At 53.2% G+C, this 18890-nt stretch overlaps 1 protein-coding gene across 5 annotated transcripts in view; it reads left to right on the forward strand.

Annotated features, from left to right (window-relative positions):
- Positions 1-18890, forward strand: part of NFATC2 (nuclear factor of activated T cells 2) — a 123322-nt gene that overhangs the window by 39547 nt on the left and 64885 nt on the right. For all 5 annotated transcript variants that reach the window (XM_077778294.1, XM_077778293.1, XM_077778292.1 and 2 more), the window contains exons 2-3: positions 7583-7785; positions 9017-9189. In XM_077778294.1, coding sequence (XP_077634420.1) covers positions 7595-7785; positions 9017-9189 — 364 coding nt within the window. In that variant the 5' untranslated portion in view covers positions 7583-7594. The remainder of the gene's footprint in view (positions 1-7582; positions 7786-9016; positions 9190-18890) is intronic.

Genomic DNA, 18890 nt, shown 5'->3' on the forward strand with positions numbered 1-18890 from the left:
GGGTCCGAGTGCGCTTTAGGAGGTGGGATTGACAGGACTTTGAGCCACTATGAGGTGGGGGGACAGACGACTGAGGATTGGGGTTAGAATCTGGGAATTAGGGTTTCTAGTGAAGTTACCATGTGCTCACTAGGTGGGGAGGTAATGCTTGTGGGGTTGCCTGAGGTGAGAGCAACTCGCAGTCTGGTTTGCCTGGTGTGTGTGTGTGTGTGTGTGTGTGTGTGTGTGTGTGTGTCCATGGGTGCGTGTCTGTGTGTGTATGAATCTATGTGTATGTTTCTGTGTGAGGGTGTGAGTCTGTGTTTGTAGGTATCTGTGAGTGTGTGTGTGTGTGTACATGTGTCTGTGTGTATGAGTCTGGGTGTATGTGTGTGACTCTCTGTGCCAGTGAGAATCTATGTGTGTATCTGTGTGAGTGTGTGCAAGTGTGTGTTTGTATCTGTGTGTGCGTGTGACACTGTGTGCATGTGTGTGAGTGTGCGTCTCCGGGTGTGTGTGAGTCTGTGTATCTGTGCACGGGCCTCTGTGTGTGGGGAGGGGGTCTGTGTGTGTATCTTGTGTATGTGTGTGTGTGTGTGTGTCGGCGGCAGGCACTTCTGCGCTTGGCGCACCTACGTAAACGTGGAATTCGGGGTCCGTGCACGTCTGTAAAGATCTTCTCCCCACACTCTCTGCGCCGCTTGGGAATCGCAAGAAAACAGCCTCAGGGGCTCTTCGCTTTCAGAGGCAAGTCTTTGAGGACGGCACCAATTTCCTAATATTCCGAATTCAACAACAAAAAATGCTACTTAACATTGTTAACGTTTGATTTTGGTAAAATTCGAAGCAGTTTCTTTGGCCGGTTGCCATTTTGAAAATCAATCCCACGTTTTGGACGTGGTGGCCGCCTCGCCCATCTGAGAGTGTTTAACAAGCTTGGAGCACAGTTGACAGAAAAATCGTTTTCAAGGAAATGTCCTCCGCGAGCGCTCNGCCTCGCGTGTGCACCGTCCCCACAACCGCTCCTTCCTCCGGGCCCGCGCCGGCCTCGCCTGTCTGAGCCCGAGATCCCACGCAGCCACCGAGACCGTGTCGCCGAGCAGGATCCAGTGACAAGGCGCCGTGGTCCCACTGCGCCGTTAAGTGGAGGTAGTATATAAAATAGAATCCCACATGTGGACGCCTGGAAGAAAAGTCTGGAAGGAATACATTAAAAGGCTTAAAGGGAGCATTTCCTTTATAATTTACCCTTTTTGTGGGTCGTCCCGTCTCCTGCAACGGATGAACTGTTGCTCACGTGTCCTTGGCCTTGTTACAGAAGTAAGATCGACAACGATCGATGCCCCTTCATCTGTGCACCGGGGCAAGGCAGACCGCTTGCGGGGGGAGCAGCGGGGGCTGACGAGCCTTCCTGGTGAAAAGGGGCGTCTCTGTGGGGCCCGTGTTCGCCTCTGGGTTCTTTTCGCTGAGCCGGCGGGCTGCGCTTATGGGTCTTAAAATGCCTCCTCGGGGCCCCTGGAGGACTCCGGTGTGACGCGAGGAAGCAGCGAGGCCACACTCCTGGGGGTCCACCCAGTGGCTTTGGAGCTGTAGGGTTTGGGGGGCGTCGCTCGGTCCTGCTGAGCCTCGCCTTTCTCATCCAAAAAAGGAGGAACCCTGCTTTCCTGCCGTGCAGATTAGACCGGCCACGCCACCCCCTCCCCGCGTCTCAGACCTCACAGTGCGCGCTGGAAACACCCCTTCTTCCTGGAACCCGGTGGGCCGCCTGGGAACGGACAAGGCGCAGAACTTTCGCTCTCACCTCGGCTGCAGGAAATGGAGCCTCTGGTGTTGGGAGACCGGCTGACCTTGAGCTTCTAGGTTGCCGCAGGTGTCTGCTAAGGCCGGAAGGTGGCTCTGCTCGCCCAGGCCCCCCACGCCCCGCCCCCGGGGCAGACCTTACCTTGGGAGAAACCTAGATGGAAAGAGGCCTCGTGACCAGTCTCCCTAAAATGGGGGCCACAGGGCGCATGGGACCTCAGGGGCCGGTCGTGCCATCCCAGGACGTGAAGTGCTCTTTGCAAGACCCAAATCCCTCGGTTTTTTTGGAGAAGCAAGTAAATGGCTACGCGCCCTTGGAACCAAACTTCTAGGTTGCCGGCAGGGCTGCGCCAAATGAGCGCGCTGGGCGGTCAGGGCTCCGGGCACCTGCCCTGCCTTCTCTTCTCGGGGAGGGGACAGTGGAGGTCCGCAGGGTCCTTTGCATTTCATGCAAGGCGGCGAGCTTTCTTCCCTGGGCCCCGCCTCCTCCCGGCCCCGCGTCACAGGGGCTGCCAGCCAGCCCGCAGGGAAGACTGGAGTTCGTGCCCGGCTCTCCCGCCCACAAGCCCGTTGCGGGTGGTTTTTCGCTCTGCCGGGCTTTCACATCCAACCCCTACGGTTCCATTCAGTTCTGTAGTATCACCTTTGTGTTCTGATTCATGTCATCCTCCGGTGAGACGGGCTTCTCGGTTCTCGGGCACTTCCTGCGAGCCGAGCCGCGGGGCCCTATGGAAGTCGTCTTACTTAGCCTTCGAGAGAGCCCGGGGGAGTGGGAGGTGGTGTCCCTGTTTCTCGGGAGCCTGTGAAACCCAGAGGGGCAGAGCCACTGCCCCAAAGTCACACAGCTTTTCAGAAGCCGAGGCAGGATGGAAATCCGGACCGAGGGTGAAGCCCTTTCTACTTTGTGCAAAACCCGGAGCCCTCTCTGGTGTCGCCTGGGAGTGGGGGCCGGTCGGTGAGGTGGGTCCCGTCTGCCTGCACCGCAGCGGCTGGTCTGACCCTCTGGGGAGGAAGGGGACCGTGGAACACGGAGAGGTCCTTCTTAAGGAACGGGTTTCTTCCTCAAGGAGAAACATCATCTGTGCCGATTTCTCCGATGCCTTTCTCTCTCTCCGTCCACCCCCCTCCTGCTCCCCGGCACCCCCTTGTTGAGCAGGAAGCACACGCTTGATCTCACAGTTGAGTCCTTTCTCCTGTTTCCTTTGAGGACCTGATGTGGGTTTCTGACCTGTAGTCCTCGACCCCAGAGCAGCCGTAGACCCAGGTGGCAAGGACACGGAGCGCGGGTCAGGTGAGGGGGTGGCCCGAGAGCCCGGAATCCACATCCGAACTCCGCCCGGTACCAGCGTGGTAACTGGGGCAGATCGCGGGGCCTGCGCCAGCCTCGGCAGGCCCGTCCTACACGGAGCCGGGAACCACGTAAATCGTCGAGTGCAGTGCTGGGCTCGTGGGCCGTGTGCACTGAGCCGAGGTACTGCTGTTGCCGGAGTCCACGAATCCGGTGACCACGAATCCAGTGTGTTTACTGATGGCCCTGACCACCGGAAGCAAAGTTCCTGCCACCAGGATCCTTGGACCTCTTTCTTGTTCAAGGGGGAGAGAGGGATGCTACGCAAACGACTAACGAAACCAGAACATTTCTGGCGGCAATGACGTCATTGTGCCCATGAGAGTTAAATGTCCAATCTCTGGGGTGGGGAAAAAAAAAAAAAAGCCCTGATTTGTAGTGTTTGCCGATTTGGGGGGCATCAATATCTCTACTGTGGGTGGCTTCAGGTTACCAAAATGGCATCAAATGGCTCATAAAATTTCTAAAAATTTTTACAAGTGGCTCTTGCAAAACCTGGCCCCAGCCTGGGGTGTCAGTACATAATGGGTTTGGGAAAGACCTGAAAAGCTCTGAAAGTCAACTGTGCCCATGGGAGAGTGTTCTGGGCAGAGAGAAGGGCTGTGCAAGAGTCCTGGGGTAGGAGAGGGCCGGGTGTGCTCCAGGAACTGGAGGTTTTGGCGGGAACTTAGCGGGGCGGAGGGAGAAGTGATGGGCCAGGCGGGCGGCAGCCTTGGATTTTATTCTGAGGCCACAGGAAGTCTTTGGAGAGTTGTAAGTAGGGGAGTGTCTGTGTCTGATTTGCACTTTTTTTTTTTTTTTTTAAAGGCTATTCTGTGACAGGCCAGTAAGAGACCAGTTAGGGGTAGTGGTTATTGCGCCCGGGAGAGGCATGGATGCTTGGACTGGGGTGTCTGCAGGGGGAGAGGTTGGATTCAGGTACAACTGTAGGCATGTGGCAACTTTTTTTTTTTTTTTAATTTTTAATGTTTATTTTTGAGACAAAGAGGCAGATCATGAATGGGGGAGGGACAGAGAGAGGGAGAGGGAGACACAGGATCCGAAGCAGCTCCAGGCTCTGAGCTGCCAGCACAGAGCCCGACGCGGGGCTCGAACCCACGAACCGTGAGATCATGACCTGAGCCGAAGTCGGCCGCTCAACCGACTGAGCCACCCGGGTGCCCCGGATGTGACAATTTTTTTAAAAGTACATTTATTTGTATTCATTTTGAGAGAGAGCACGCAGGAAGGGCAGAGAGAGAATGCCAAGCAGGCCTCACACTGCCCGCACAGAGCCCTATGCGGGGCTCGAACTCACGAACCGTGAGAGCATGACCTGAGCCAAAACCAAGAGTTGATGCTTAACCACGGACCCACCCAGGCGCCCCCGGGGATGGGACAGATTTTATCTTCAAGTGTTATCATCGGGCTGTTACCACCTGAACACACCCAGGCTCCTGAAGTTTCTGCTCTTCCGTCCTGGGGAGGAGGAAGGGACTGAGACCATCAGGGATCACTATCTAGACGACCTACTTGTCTTCTCCACCTGGCGGGATGCCGTGTTGACCATCCTCCTCATCAGTCCTGGAGAGGAGATGAGGAAATCTATTTATCTTGGGTCCAAATGCAAAGACAAACCAACAAAAACAAAATCTCTTCTCGGCTCTGACCTCCTTCCTTTGATTTGTGCGGAACAGGGCTCTGTCCCTTGGTTTGCGTGAGAGATGAGAGGCTCTGACTTGGATTTCCATCTTTGCCCTGGGGCAAGTCTTGGGTGTGTCTGAGACCTGAAAATGTGATGGGTGTCGGCCTGGCAGGTTATGAAAAAAGGTGTCATCTGGCTCTGCTCCACTCCCAGCTGTCTCCGGATTGGTGTTTAGAAGGGCAGGGAGGGCTTCACCTTTCTGGAACGGCGTTGTCCGATAGAAGTTTTCTCGGTGACGGAAATGTTCTGTATCCGTGCCGTCCATCGCCGTGGCCGCTAGCCTTCTGTGGCCACTGAGGCCTTGAAATGGGGCTAGCGTGACCGAGGAACTGACTCTTCCTTTTTACTTAATTTTTGTGTTCATTGTGGACAGTGCCATTCCAGATACGTAAGGATCTAGGATAAAGATATGTAATCCTCCATTACCCAGAAGACTTTGTTTTCTGGCAGTTGATTGCAGATCTGAGGTTTTTTTTTTTTTAATTATTTTTTAAAGTTTATTTTAAGAGAGAGACAGAGGAGCTGGGGAGGGGCGGAGAGAGAGAGAAAGAGGAGAGAGAGAGAGAGAAGGAGAGAGAGAGAATTCCAAGGAGGCTCTGCACTATCAGCACAGAGCTGGATGCGGGGCTCCATCTCGCAAACTGTGAGATCATGACCTGAGCCGAAATCAAGAGTCAGACGCTTAACTGACTGAGCCACCCAGGGGCCCCTGGAGAACCTACCCTGCAGAGAAGGGTGGATTTAGGGAGCTGTCCCTTGTCATAGCCTGTCACAAATTGCAGAGGGAGGAGCGGTGTTTTTTCTCTGGGGAGTGGTGAGACAGGACCCCATCTTCAAATTCTTAGCCCCGTCCTCTTTTTCTCTTGTTATTATGTGTATTTACACATATTACATACATTTCACAAGTTTCTAGGCATTGGTTCTTCATTCGTTGTGAATCGAGTTGAGTCTTCTCTGACCACCTTCTTAACCTTTCTCCCTCCGTCCCTAGAAGTGACTATGGTGTGGTCGCCTTGGAGTGCACCCTTCCACACCTTTTTCTCTTGCCTTTACACCCATATCGATGGATAGATCAAAAAGAGGCAGCATGAAAGAAAATGAGTTGTACCATGAGATACATGTTTTACTGCAAATTGTCTTCTTTTTCGACAGTCTTAGATTTTTCGGGGTCAATTTCACTGACCTTTACTGGTTATTATTATTATTATTATCATTATTATTATTATTTTTTTAAATGTTTTATTTATTTCTAGGAGAGAGACAGCGTGAGCAGGGGAGGGTCAGAGGGAGAGGGAGACACAGACTCTGAAACAGGCTCCAGGCTCTGAGCTGGCAGTCAGCACAGAGCCCGACGCGGGGCTCGAACCCACGAACCGCGAGATCATGACCTAAGCGAAAGTCGGACGCTTAACCGACTAAGCCACCCAGGCGCCCCTTATTATCATTATTTTTTAACTGCTATAGTATTTCATTGCCTGGACATCGTATATTACCCAGAACCCTATTACTGTAATGAATTGCTTATTATTCCATTTGTTTCAGTCAACATTTTTGTGCATGTCTCCTGACTGCACAGCATTTCTTCTAAGATACATAATGAGAAAAGGAATTACCAGGTCGTAGGGCATATTTGTTTTCATTTTCATAGCTGCTGCATCAGTACTCTTTGAAATACTTATGCCAGGTTACGTTCTTGTCAGCGGCACGAGAGAGTGCCTGTGCGCCCATCCATAGTCTCTAAAACACGTGATTTTCTCAAATATCAACCTGCCTGCCATTCTCACAGGCAAAAAATGGTCTCCCAAGGTAATCTGCTTTTTCCTGCCTACAAGTCAAATTGAACATCTTTTCCGTGCTAATGAACATTTGTTTTTCTGTGAGTTGCCTGTTCAAATTCTCGCTCATTTTCCTGTTGGATGGTTTTGTCAGTTCATTCAGCAAATGTGTACTAGAAGGCCTCCTACGTGCCAAGCATGATTCTGGGTGCTAGGGGCGTTGTGACAAATAAAACGAAGAGATGTGCCTGCCCTCGGAGAGATGGTGGTCTAGTTGTAGGAGAAAGACCTAAGCAAATGGAATTGAGGAAATCTCTAATAACGTTAGATGGGATAACAAGAAGGAAAAGGAGATAGAAAAGAAGAAAGGAGACAGGATGGCCAGGAGGCTTGTCCTTTGCTTATTCGTTTGTAGGCATTCTTTATATATCCTGCGTGCTAATCCTTTGCCTGTTCCTTGTTACACACATTTTCCTCCTGTCTTTAATTTTCTTTTGACTCAGACAGTGACACTTTTGCCTTGCTCTTTTTTTTTTTTCAATTAAAAAACCTAACTTGCTAATTGGAATATATCCATGTAAAAGGGATAAGTTTTTTCTTCTGATCTTGCCAAGCAGCCTGTGTCAAGAGCTTTGGTTTATCTTTCCTAATTATTCTTTGTCCTCGCCCCCATGTGACACTCTCCCCACCCCCCTGCTGACAGCTGGTCACTGGCAGTTTCCAGCTGCTTCTCCATAAGCGCAGTTCTGATCTGCTACCCCCTCATGGTGGCACAGACTCCATTTTAGAGAGGATCTCCGTAATTAATGATTTCGGCAGCCCTTCTGGGCGGTCAGCATGGCTCCTTCTAGTTCTCCGTTCTTCCAGGTGCTGGAGCAGTCAGCCCTGGCTTCCTCCTGCTGCCCAGGAGCTTCTCAGATCCCTGAGGGACGGTACCCACCGACACCCTGAATGCGAAAGGTGTGTAATAGTTTGATTTTGTTTTCTCCCGCACAGCTCCATGGCTACATGGAAAACAAGCCCCTTGGGCTTCAGATCTTCATTGGGACAGCTGACGAGCGCATCCTTAAGCCCCACGCCTTCTACCAGGTTCACCGCATCACAGGCAAAACCGTCACCACCACCAGCTACGAGAAGATTGTGGGCAACACCAAAGTCCTGGAGATCCCTCTGGAGCCAAAAAACAACATGAGGGCAACGTAAGGGCTTGGGGACCAAGGCCGGTGGGCCTTCCTGGGGGAGTGCGTGAGGCCAAGGGGCAGGGGTTTGGGAGAGAGGGCCTTCTCTGGAGTTGAGTTCGTGGAAGGAGCCGTGGGTGATGGGTCCCACTCTGTGATGGGTCCACAGAGATTTGTTTGAAAAGTTTCTATTTTATTTGAATTAAAAAAAATTTTTTAAAAATGTTTGTTTAGTTTTGAGAGAGAGAGGCAGAGCTCGAGTTGGGGAGGGGCAGAGAGAGAGAGGGAGACACAGAATCCGAAGCAGGCTCCGGGCTCTGAGCTGTCAGCACAGAGCCCGACGTGGGCCTCGAACTCAGCAACCACGAGATCATGATCTGAGCCACCCAGGCGCCCCGAAAAGTTTCTATTTTAAAAGCTCTATGTCTAACTACTTTACATGTGTGTTGAGAGGAAGGCTACTTATGCATCGTGGGATTATGTTACTTGGGATGAGGCTAAATTGATTTACATTTCAAAATTGATGTGTCCTAAAGAAAAATGTTAAAGATGCAGATAGATTGAAACTCACAAAGTAATAGGCAGGGAGCTAAAATTCAGGAAACATTGCACCCATGCATTGGAGTTAAAAAAAAAAAACAAAAAAAACCCTTCTCTTTGTAGGAAATAACCTCCCAAACCACGAGCATTTTACAAAGAACTCCTGTCTGTTGTTCACTCCACGTTGCCGACTGTGACCATTTTCCACATTTGCTTCATCACTTCCTTTGCTCCTCGGTTTTTCCTGAACTGGTAGACACAGTGACTTTTTTACTTTTTAAGCACTCGAGCGTGAATTTCCTCAAGACTGGAACGCGTTCTTTGGTGACCACAGTGCATTGATCAAATTAAAGATATTTGATGCTGACCTACCCCTCTTACCTACTGAAGAGTCTCTAATCAGTTTTGCCAGTTGCAAAGTTGAGTTTGTCAGTTACCTCTAAGAGTAGAGGAACTGGCATGAAAAGTTTCCCTGGGGAAGTAATTTCCACTGGGGTGTTTCTCGAATGACTTTGTGAGTGTTTGACCCCCATCTGGGCATCTGTGTCTGGCTCAAATCTTGATCAGTGGATTGCAATCCCTCCCTCCACCTCCCACAACCTGGGGCTGGCAGTAGAATTATTTTGGGGAACTGACTAAGGTGGTTTTGTGGGTGATCCTGCCTCTTCACCAAGATGGTCAGCTCTAAATGGGGTTCTCACCCTCCTCGCAGCATTGATTGTGCGGGCATCCTGAAGCTCAGGAACGCCGACATCGAGCTGCGGAAAGGCGAGACGGATATCGGCAGGAAGAACACGCGGGTGCGGCTGGTTTTCCGGGTGCACATCCCAGAGTCCGGCGGGAGGATCGTCTCCCTGCAGACTGCGTCCAACCCCATCGAGTGCTGTAAGTTGGATGCTGGGCAGCGTCGGCCTTTGCCAAGTGTACTGAGCGTGACCTTCCCCGCCCAAGGCAGGGTGCTCAGCGAGAATATGCAGGACCCACAGGGGTCGACAGGGGCCCCGAGGTGACCAGAGGGCCTAGAGACTGAGCACAGAGCGCATTGAACAATTTCTCTCTGCTCCTATTTGCTTCTGGAAGGTCTTGTGGCCTCACAGGAAATTGAAAAATAATACAGCTAATGAGTAGCCTACAGTTTTGTTTAGAAGCTTCAAAAATGTATAAATGTTGTGGTCGTAAAAAGGGTAGATGCAGTTGGAGTGAGTTTACTGGACACAGTGTCCCCTTTAGCTTTCCCTTGCCTCTCCTCTCGGTGGCTCTCAGTTATTGAGCATCGACACCATGGGTCACAATGCTGAATGCTCAGCACTGAGTAGTTCCTTGAATATTACAGGGTTCTTGGCCATAGCCAGTGCTCGTTTTACAGAAGATGGGGGCGGGGGCGGGATGAGGGGCTGGCCGCCCTGTGCCAGCAGGGCTGGGATTTGGACAGGAGCTTTGGCACGTGGGACCAGGCCACCCACCCCCACCCCCTGCCGTCACCCTCAGCCTATTCATGGCTATTTGCTGCTGAGAATCTGCTCACTGTCTGGTGCTGGGGCCAGGGGTCCACAGACAGGCAGGGTGCTTGCCCTGTCCCTGAGGTACTCACAGTCCTGAGGGGGGAAAAGACACCCAAACTAAAATGCAGAAGAAACTTCAGAATCTGGGATGCCGTGGCCCCGATCTGCCGTGTGGAAGGGCTCTGAGCAGAAAGCCGACTCCGTTCTCATCAGGCTTTGAAAGAAGCTGCTTTGAGCTTATTCACGGGTACTCGAGGCAAGTTTTGTTATTGGCTTTTACAGTTAGACCTGGCAAAGCTTATTGTCGGCTCGGTTTCTGAGAGCGTAGAAATCATCTGCCAAAGACTAAAGAAGAAAAAAGTAAACATTGTTGCAGAAACAAAAGCTGTTGATGTTATTTCTTAGTTCTTCTAAGAGTATTTTTTATATCGTTAACGGTCGTGTTCAGTATTCAGTTAGGTTTCAGGATTCTGTTTCCTTTTAACTGGACGTTTTACCATCACTGCGTATCACAAGCCTCCGTTGCCTACAGCGGCCGTGGAGGTCACAGGGGTGAGTGGAGGGGCTGGGTAGGGACAATAGGGAGTGTCAGGGACCAGGGACCAGGAAGGCACATTCCCCACCTTTCTACACTCCAGACAGTATTTCCATGTGGGAATGTAGACCCGAGGTGGCCAGATCCTCTGACTTTTTAAGATAAACCCCACATCTCCTGATTTTTAAAAAGCAGTAACAAATTCAGAATACTGTGTGGATCAGAGAAAATCTTGGTGTGGCTTCGACTAATCAGAGGTAGTCTTCATCAGATGGTACTGAGTCAAGGAGACGCATGAATATCTTATGCAGACAGGGTTGAGGAAGACAGGACTTTAGGATTGATTTATTTATTTAAAAATTTTTTAAAATATTTATTTATTTTTGAGAGAGAGAGAGAGAGAGAGAAAGAGTGCAAGTGGGGAAGGAGCAGAGAGAGAGAGGGAGACACAGAATCCGAAGTAGGTTCCAGGCTCCGAGCTGTCAGCACCGAGCCCGACGCGGAGCTGGAACTCACGAACCTGAGATCAGGACCTGAGCCGAAGTCGGACGCTTAATTGCCTGAACCACCCAGGTGCCCTTGGCCCTCAGGATTAAAAGCCAGTGAGGCGAGACTATGGCCCTTTTCGGGGGAGAAGCCAGACTTGGTCCTGGTTGGTCTTTGGAAAGAAGACGAAGGGGCCCTGTGATTTCTCTCAGCCGTGGGAGTCACCATGTGGATCGGGCTGACCACGGGGCGGCGGGTGTCTCTGCTCTGATGTTCGAAGAGAAACACCCAGAAGCAGCCCACAAGGGAAAACAAGTGTTGAAAAATATCTCAACGGCATTGGAGTTCCCTTTGCCACCCAGGAGACCCCACCCCTGTCCCCTGAGTGCCGGGCATGGTGGCTGCCTCGCTACGGTGTTGGTTTTGAACGTCTCGAGATGCTTTGGGAAGGAAACCCGGGCTCTTCCTCAGTACTTTGGGGGATTTTGAGAAGATAAGGTCTCCTTTTTCTGGCAGGTGACTCACCCTACAGGATGGGGCTGTGGTTTGTAGCAAGGTGGGGAGCAGGCGGCCTCAGGAGGGGCCGTACGCCCGAGCCCCTTGTTCCTCTCCATCTTTGGGTCCCTCGGGGCGACGTATCTCATGTTGATCTGAGAGTTTAGGGATCGCCGCCGAACCGCACGCACCTCCGGCAAGACCTTCAGGGTGTCATGAAGTCATTTGAACCTTGAACACAGGCTTTTTTCTATATTTGGCTGATTCAACTCCCTCCTTTTGGCAGAGAAGGAAACAGACTTTCTTGGTAAAGTGATTCACTCATCTTTTTACTCAGTACTTAGTAGAGCCAGAGTCTCCAGCTTTCTAGTTCTGTGAAATACCTTCTTAGGGTTTCCAGAACACTTCTGTTTCTTGCAGGACCAGACTGAACTACCAGTTGGCCACACTCTCTCTCCCCCCCAGAATCTTCTATTGTTTCTATTGCTGCCTTTGTTCTATTTTCCAAGACCAGTGCCTGGTCCTTCTATGAAAACTTATTGACTAATGGGCCTACTCTGCGATCCTTAGGGAGACATTCAATAAGTATTTGTTGACAGTTATTCGCAGCACATAGTGACACAGTACACATACAATAAATATTAAGTGACTAGCTGACTTCATGTATACCCCCTGGGGAGGGAGAGCTGGTAAGAAAAACACTCACTGGGCTGGTACTTAATTTGCAAGGCTACCTTACTTTGGAGGTGCTGAGTATATAATGTCTTGGGGGAATCAAGGACACGTTCTCAGATTCTAGTAAAAACGAACAAACACACACTTGAACAAACTACTGGAGGCCACTCTTTGGAAAGTAGACCAACTTGCTAGAAATGTAGATTCCTTGCATTAATGCACAGGCCTGCACCCCGGAGGTCAGGCGTCACCTTGCATAGACGGCTGCTCTGTGTGTTTCTATTTCCGTGCTGTTTTTCTTTCCACTAGAGGTTCAGGATTGCCCGGGAGATACTTTTAGTTCCCTCCCTGATGTCAGCAGAGCGGATTTGGAAGCTTCTCCAATCCGCCTGGCTCTGGGTGCCGCCCCCACTCCCCCTTCCCAGTCCTGACGGGTCACCGCACCTCCTGCTTCTCCGGGAACGTGGGAGAGTTCAGGAGGGAACACCCTCATCTTCCCCGATGACAGACCCACACTGTGGCCCGGAGCCCTTGAAATGGGATGGTTCTCCCTTCCTAGGGGTTCCTCTGTGTTCTCAGCGTCCACTGCCAGTTTCCGGTGGGGCTCGAGGCCTGGCCCCCCTCTCGCAGGGCTGGCCTGGCCGGGAGCCAGCAACAGGGAACCTTAGACAACAGACCTCGATCTCTGCTCTCCGGGTTCTGGAGGCCAGAGCCCAGAATCGGGTGACGGCCGGGTTGTTGCTCAGGGAGGCGCTGAGGGGAGAACGTTCCAGGCCCCTCTCCCAGCTCCCGGTGGCGGCCGGCAGTCTTGACACTCTAGGCTCGTGGGTCCACGACTCCATTCTCTGCCTCCTGCTCACACGACCCTGTTGTCTGAGTGTCCTTCTCTGTGTCTTAGAAGGACACTTGGGTTCGGGGCCCACGCTGATCCTGCACGATCCACACTCCACTTTTACCTTCTTTATACCTTCAGAGACCGTGTTTCCAAAGACAGTCAGGTTTGGGGTTCTGGGTGGCTGGGGCTCTGTTCAGCCCACGACCCCTCCTCTGCCGCATTTCTTGATTTCCCGGTTGCCTCTGCCCCTCAGTTCCCAATCCACTGGGCTCTTCCTCTGTCCCGTGTCGTGGCTTTTGCCCACACTGTCCCCTCCATCCAGAACACTGGTTCTCAAACCTGGTAAATGCTGGAATCATCTGGGGAGTGATGGAAAACAGTGTGTTGCTGAATCCCACCCCAGAGATGGCAAGTCCATTGGTCAGGGGTGGGGGGGGGGTGTCTGTGCATGGAGAGTTTTTGGAGGTCATCTGGTGATTCTGATGTGCTGTGAAGCATAGGATCCGCTCACCTTGCCGCCTCCGGTCCCTCGGTCCGCCCCTCCTTATCCAAGGGATCTCGGGGAGGACGCACTTCCCTACCCCGCAGGGTACGGGTCCCTCCTCTGTGCTGACCACCCAGATTCCTCCTTGGTGTCTCCACGTAAGGACGGAGACCAGTGGGTGTGAGCCAGGGCCCGGCACACGGCACCTATCTCTAAAAATGTTCGTTTAAGGAAAAAAAATAACGAAAAGCAGCATCTGCAGGCGGCGCGGCGGGAGAGGAAGGGGATGACGGGGCCGAAGGGCACTGTCACGGGCGGAGGCCTTGTCCCTGGTGTCTCCTTGCGGGCATCTCCCTGCCCCTCTCTGTTCATCGAGAGACACCTAAAGCGGTTTTCCCCTGAGGCCTGCTCCCTCCCAGCCCAGAGCAGGAACTCACTTTGCCCCTCGAGTAGACACTGGGGAGTGGGCGTGTGGTGTAGACCGGAAGGTAGTTTTTCTCGCATGCTCTTTTCAGCGCCTCCCTTGTGGCGACATGACTGTGTTTACGGAGCTGTAATTAAGATACAGTGAACGGGACAGACTGCGCGTCTCCAGTTCAGGGATTTTTGACAATTCAACGTACCTGCGTAACCACCGCTCAGAACGAGACGCAGGATGTCTCCCTCCCTCCCGGAAAGGCCCTCACATCCCCATCAGCCGGTGCCTCCTCCCCCGTCCTGCCCACGGGCGACCACTGCCCTGACTGCTCTCACCAGAGATTCGGCTTTGCCTGTTCTAGAACCTTGCGTAATGGCATCAGGCAAGCGTGTTCTCTTGTGTCTGGCCGGTGCTCACGGTGCTTTCGCGACCCCTTTGCTCTTATCGAGTGATTCGGCAGTTTATTCCTTCTTCTTGCCTGATACCATTCTGTTGTGTGCATGTAGCGATCGTTTGTTTATCTTTGATAGACATTTGGCTTGTTGGCAGGGCTCGGGCGAGCGGATTAGGCTGCTGTGAACCTTCTAATCCAGATGCTTTCACTGCTCGTGGGTAAATACCCGGCAATGGAATGGCTGGTTCGCGGGGAAAGTTTATGCTCCAGTTGACGTATTTTCTAAATCACGAAGTGAGTTACTCTGTGCAGGAGCGCATGCGGGCTCCATCCACCCCACGTCCTCACCGGCGTTGCTTTCTGCCGCACTTCTCTCCTGGAAGCCACTCCAGTGAGCGGCAAGTGTGCCTCCTCATGCGTAATTTGCATTTCCCCAGTGACTCGTGACGCCACACGCCAGTGTGTGCACTTGCGGGCTGAATCCGTGTGTCTTTGGCGAGCTGTCTGTGGACAGCTTTGGCCCACGTCGCTCCTGTTGTTATTGTTAACGTGCGGTAGTTGTTTGTGTGTTTGTCAGGTGTGAGTGCGATGGACGTTTTCCCCGGTCCTCCCACGAGCGTCACTATTTTATTTTGACTAAGTCCTAACGTGTCATTTTCTTTTCTTTGGGGATTTGTGCCCTTTGCACCACCCACCCCCGTGGCTGAAGGATGTAAGGACACCCTTTTATGTTTTCTTCTAGAAGCTTTTTGATGCTAGTTCTCAGGTTTAGGGATGCGCTCCAGTTCAGGCTGACTTTGGCGTCTGGTGTGAGTCGGGTCGAGGTCCATCATCCACCATCTGCAGGTGCTCGCTTCGGATGCCCTTCTCTGGAAGCAGGCGCTTGGAAAACCTGACCGGGTTCGCCTCCCTCGCCAGCTTTCCTTCTTTGCTCCACTTGGGTGTCCTGGCCCTGGCTTGGGAGACGGCGACCCTGCAGCTCTGCTTCGTGACCATCTTAGAAGTGGTGGGACCCGCCAGGCGTGCTGCCTCCTTTGCTGCGTGAAGCAGGAAGGCTTACCTTGTCCACCTGCTTCTGCCGAGAGGACCCACGTAATTCTTGGGGGCTTCTTAACGTGGATTCTTCCACTTAAAACATGTATTTGGAGTGCATGATACACTGTCGTAGGCACTGGGGATAAAACAGTGGTCAAGACCAATGTCCTGATCCTCACGGAGGCCACATTCTAGTGGGGGAAAACCAACCCTAAATAACAAAAACCATCATTTTAAACAGTGAAGTGTGATGACAAAAATACCAGAAGCGTGAGTTGATGGGGGGGGGGCAGGGGGAGCAGCAGCCTTGGGGGTGCCAATCAGGGGAGACTTCTTGGAAGAGGTGGCATATTAATCTGGACCTGAGCGGTGGGGGAGCATGGCCCAGCTGGAGGATATAGTAAGTGCAAGGGCCCTGAGGCAGGGATCAACTCCAGGTCTTCAGGGAACAAAAGGGCAGCTAGGGAGGCCGTGTGGCGTGAATAGGGATCACTGGGGACTCGAACTTTGTTCGAAGTGAAACGGGAAGCCTTGAGTTCTAAGTAGGGGACTGGCATAATGGAATCACATTCTAAAACCTGTGCACAGTGCCTGGTGCACAGTAGATGCTCTTACATACTTGAAGACGGGAGGGAGGAAGGAAGGGAGGGAGGGGACCACCCCCAGCAGGGAAGAGGTAAAGGAAGAGGAGCAATGATCACAGTCACCTGCTGTGTGTCACGCACTTTCTGTGTTTGCCGCTGAATCATCCTAAAAACACTGTGAACTCAGCGGCTGTTCCCCTTTTACAGCTGGGAGGACTGAAGCACAGAGAAGGTAAATACATTGCCTGTGGTCACACAGCTAGTAAGGGACCAAACCAGCTGCGACCTCCACATCGTGCTGGATCCCGGGACACCCAAGGTTGACTTAGGTCACGAGTGACAGATTAATTTGGGCTGGAACTGAAAGATTGGCATCGTGTTGTGTAAACCAGACACCAGACTGGCGACCCTCGAGGGCTCTGCATGCCTCCCCACCCGCGGCAGTTGGTCATCTCCCCGGGGACGCTGTAGCAGTAAATCTTGGGTGACGTGTGAGCACTGGGGTGGGGTGGGGGGCAGTAGGCCAGGCCTTTGTCAACCCCCGCTGTCCAAGGAGATTTTAAGCGGTGACTAAGAAGCCACGTTTCAAGAGACACGAAATCCGTGTGATGGGGAGAAACAGGGTGGTGGTCAGGTGTGGGCCTGGGTTCACATCGGTCCCTCTGACACTTACTAGCTGTTCAGTCCCAGGAAGCCACTTACTGCTCTGTGCCTCAGCTTCCCCACCTGTGAAATGGGGAGAGTAATAGTACGTGACTCCTGGCTCCCGTCGGGAGTGCGTGTCCCGCAGCAGGTGCCGGCTGGGATCACTGTAGGCTAACCCAGCGCCTCTCTCGTGTGTCTCACACTTGCTTGCAGCCCTTCCCGTAGCTTTGCAACACGGCTCTGCCTACGCTTCTGACTGCCGCCCTGTCCCTGCCGGGAGACCACGGTCGGGGCGGCGGCAGGTGTGGGAGCGTAGCAAACACCGATTGTTTCAGGTGCGCTGGCACCCAGCAGCACGCCCCGCTGCTGAGAAGGGACCTGGGTGGTTATCTGGCCGGTGGAGCGGGCGGGCGGGGTGGTGACTGCGGGGGACCTGGGTGTCGGGGGCGGGGAGCACAGGATCGGGGCGGCTCCTCCGCTGACTGATACGGTTATCTGACCAAAGGTTCCGTCCGGCCCTTCACGGAGCCGGTCATGCAGGTGCAGAGAAGGCATCACCCCCTCCGCCCCAGCCGGAGGCCTGCGCTGTACCCGTGGCCTGGCGAGGCTCAGTTCACACATTCCAAAACTTTTATTCTCGACCTGGGCCAGCGAGTGTTGGAGGCACGGAATGCCCCGCTCTTGGGTTCAGAAGAGTTCTGTGATGGGCTGCAGGTGCGTGTGGCCGGGAGAAGGGCAGAGCTGGGGGTCACATCTGTGTCCTTTCCTCTGTCCAGGCCGCCCGGGTCCTGCAGTGACCGGTAAGCTCGTCCGTCTCATGGAGAGGCCTGCGGCTCTCAGGGGGCGGAGGGGAGTCTTCTGCGGACGTATGTGGGAATAGCCCCGTTAGCACATCGGAAGGGGATAGTAACTGAGCAAGAAAGAAGAGTAGTAGCTCCCACGATGGCCCTAGAGCTTTGTGGGTTCGATGAGATGGGCTGTGCAAGCCCTGCCGGGCACACGTTACTGTCCCATACTCCATGTGAGAACACTGAGGCCCCATGAGGTCTGGAGTTAAGAAGGTGGTCACGTGCACGGCAGACCCCATGTATGTGTGCACACCGTACCCCACTCCTGTGGTGCGAATGCTGACAGGACTCTGCAGAGGCGGACCCCACCCTTAGAGACACGTGGGGTCTGCCGTCCCACTTCCCACTCTCCAGGGAAGACCCGAGAACATCTGCGGCAGGGGCCGAGGGGCCGGACTCCAGCCAGGTTTGCTTTAGCACTGTATTCTGAGCTGGGCCAGGCTCACGGCCAAGGACGGCAGCCTGATGTGGAGACGAGAAGGGTGTCCAGCAGCTGGAGCGCCGTGGCCAGGGGTGGTCGGGGCCTCGGCCAGATGAGGCTTCTGGAAGGCCCCTCCTTGCCTGGGCTGGCTGGCGGCTTTCCCACGCGGAAGCGTCTCCCGAGAAGGGGGCCCCTCAGGGTAGGGAATCCCACAGCCCAGGTTCAGATGCTGCCTGTCTGCCGTGCTGGGCTGTGAGCTCGCACACACGTCTCTCTCCTCTGGGAGACTCAGTGCCCCGTCTCCAAAATGGGAACAGTTCTTGCTTAGCGGCCTCAGGACGTCTCACAATGAAAGGAAATGTAACTAACCCTCATCGCGCCTGACAAGATGCTACCCACTTTCTATCCTTTAACTCATTTAATCTTTAAACAGCGCTGTGAGGTCGGTGCTCCGATCATTTCCATTTTATAGATGAGAAAAGAGAGACACAGAGAGATGACGTGACTTGCCCCAGGTCCCAAAGCTCGGAGGTCACCGAGCCGGGCTTTGGACTTGGGCACTCATGGCAGCACCTTTTTACCCATGTCCCTGAACTGCCTCTTCCTGTGTGTTTTATAACATGAACAAAAACATGTACGTGAAGTGCTTGGAAACCAAGGTACCCTCCCCGGCAGCTCTAATTGTTCGTTATTCGTAGCTGAATCCACCCACTTTGCAGAATCCGATTTCCCTGCCCAGCCCCTCCTCCCTGCCTCCCGAGACTTTTCCGGCAGATCGTAATTCTTGGCCGCACACCCCGACGACGGGGCGAATCCTAGACAGGCAGGCCGAAATGTTCCGTTTGCAGACCGATTCGGGCAGACCCGCAGGACCCCACGCCAGTGAGAATTTCCCCTCTGCGCCTAACCGCCCCCCGCCAGTCACTGCTGCTGGTAAAGGCAAACACCGAAACTGGTTAAGCCAACAGTGTCCTGTTGATTCAGAGCTCGTAAAACACAGGAGCCCCAAGCCCCTTTATGACGTGCCAGGATCTGGGGGCAGGGGGGAGGCCTGGGGTGAGGGCCACCTAGAAGCTTAAGCTGGAGTAGGGAGTCTAGACTTCACCCACCAGTGAGGGCCAGTCCCCCAAGATGGCTTTAAAATGGTGCCCCTGGCCTGGGTGGAACAGCTCAGGGTAACTGGTTTGGATGGCTTAGCTTCTCTAGGGGTTGAAGGGCTGAATGAGATT

This window comes from Crocuta crocuta, unplaced genomic scaffold (assembly GCF_008692635.1).
Source record: "Crocuta crocuta isolate KB4526 unplaced genomic scaffold, BGI_CrCroc_1.0 scaffold27, whole genome shotgun sequence".
Taxonomy (NCBI): Eukaryota; Metazoa; Chordata; class Mammalia; order Carnivora; family Hyaenidae; genus Crocuta; species Crocuta crocuta.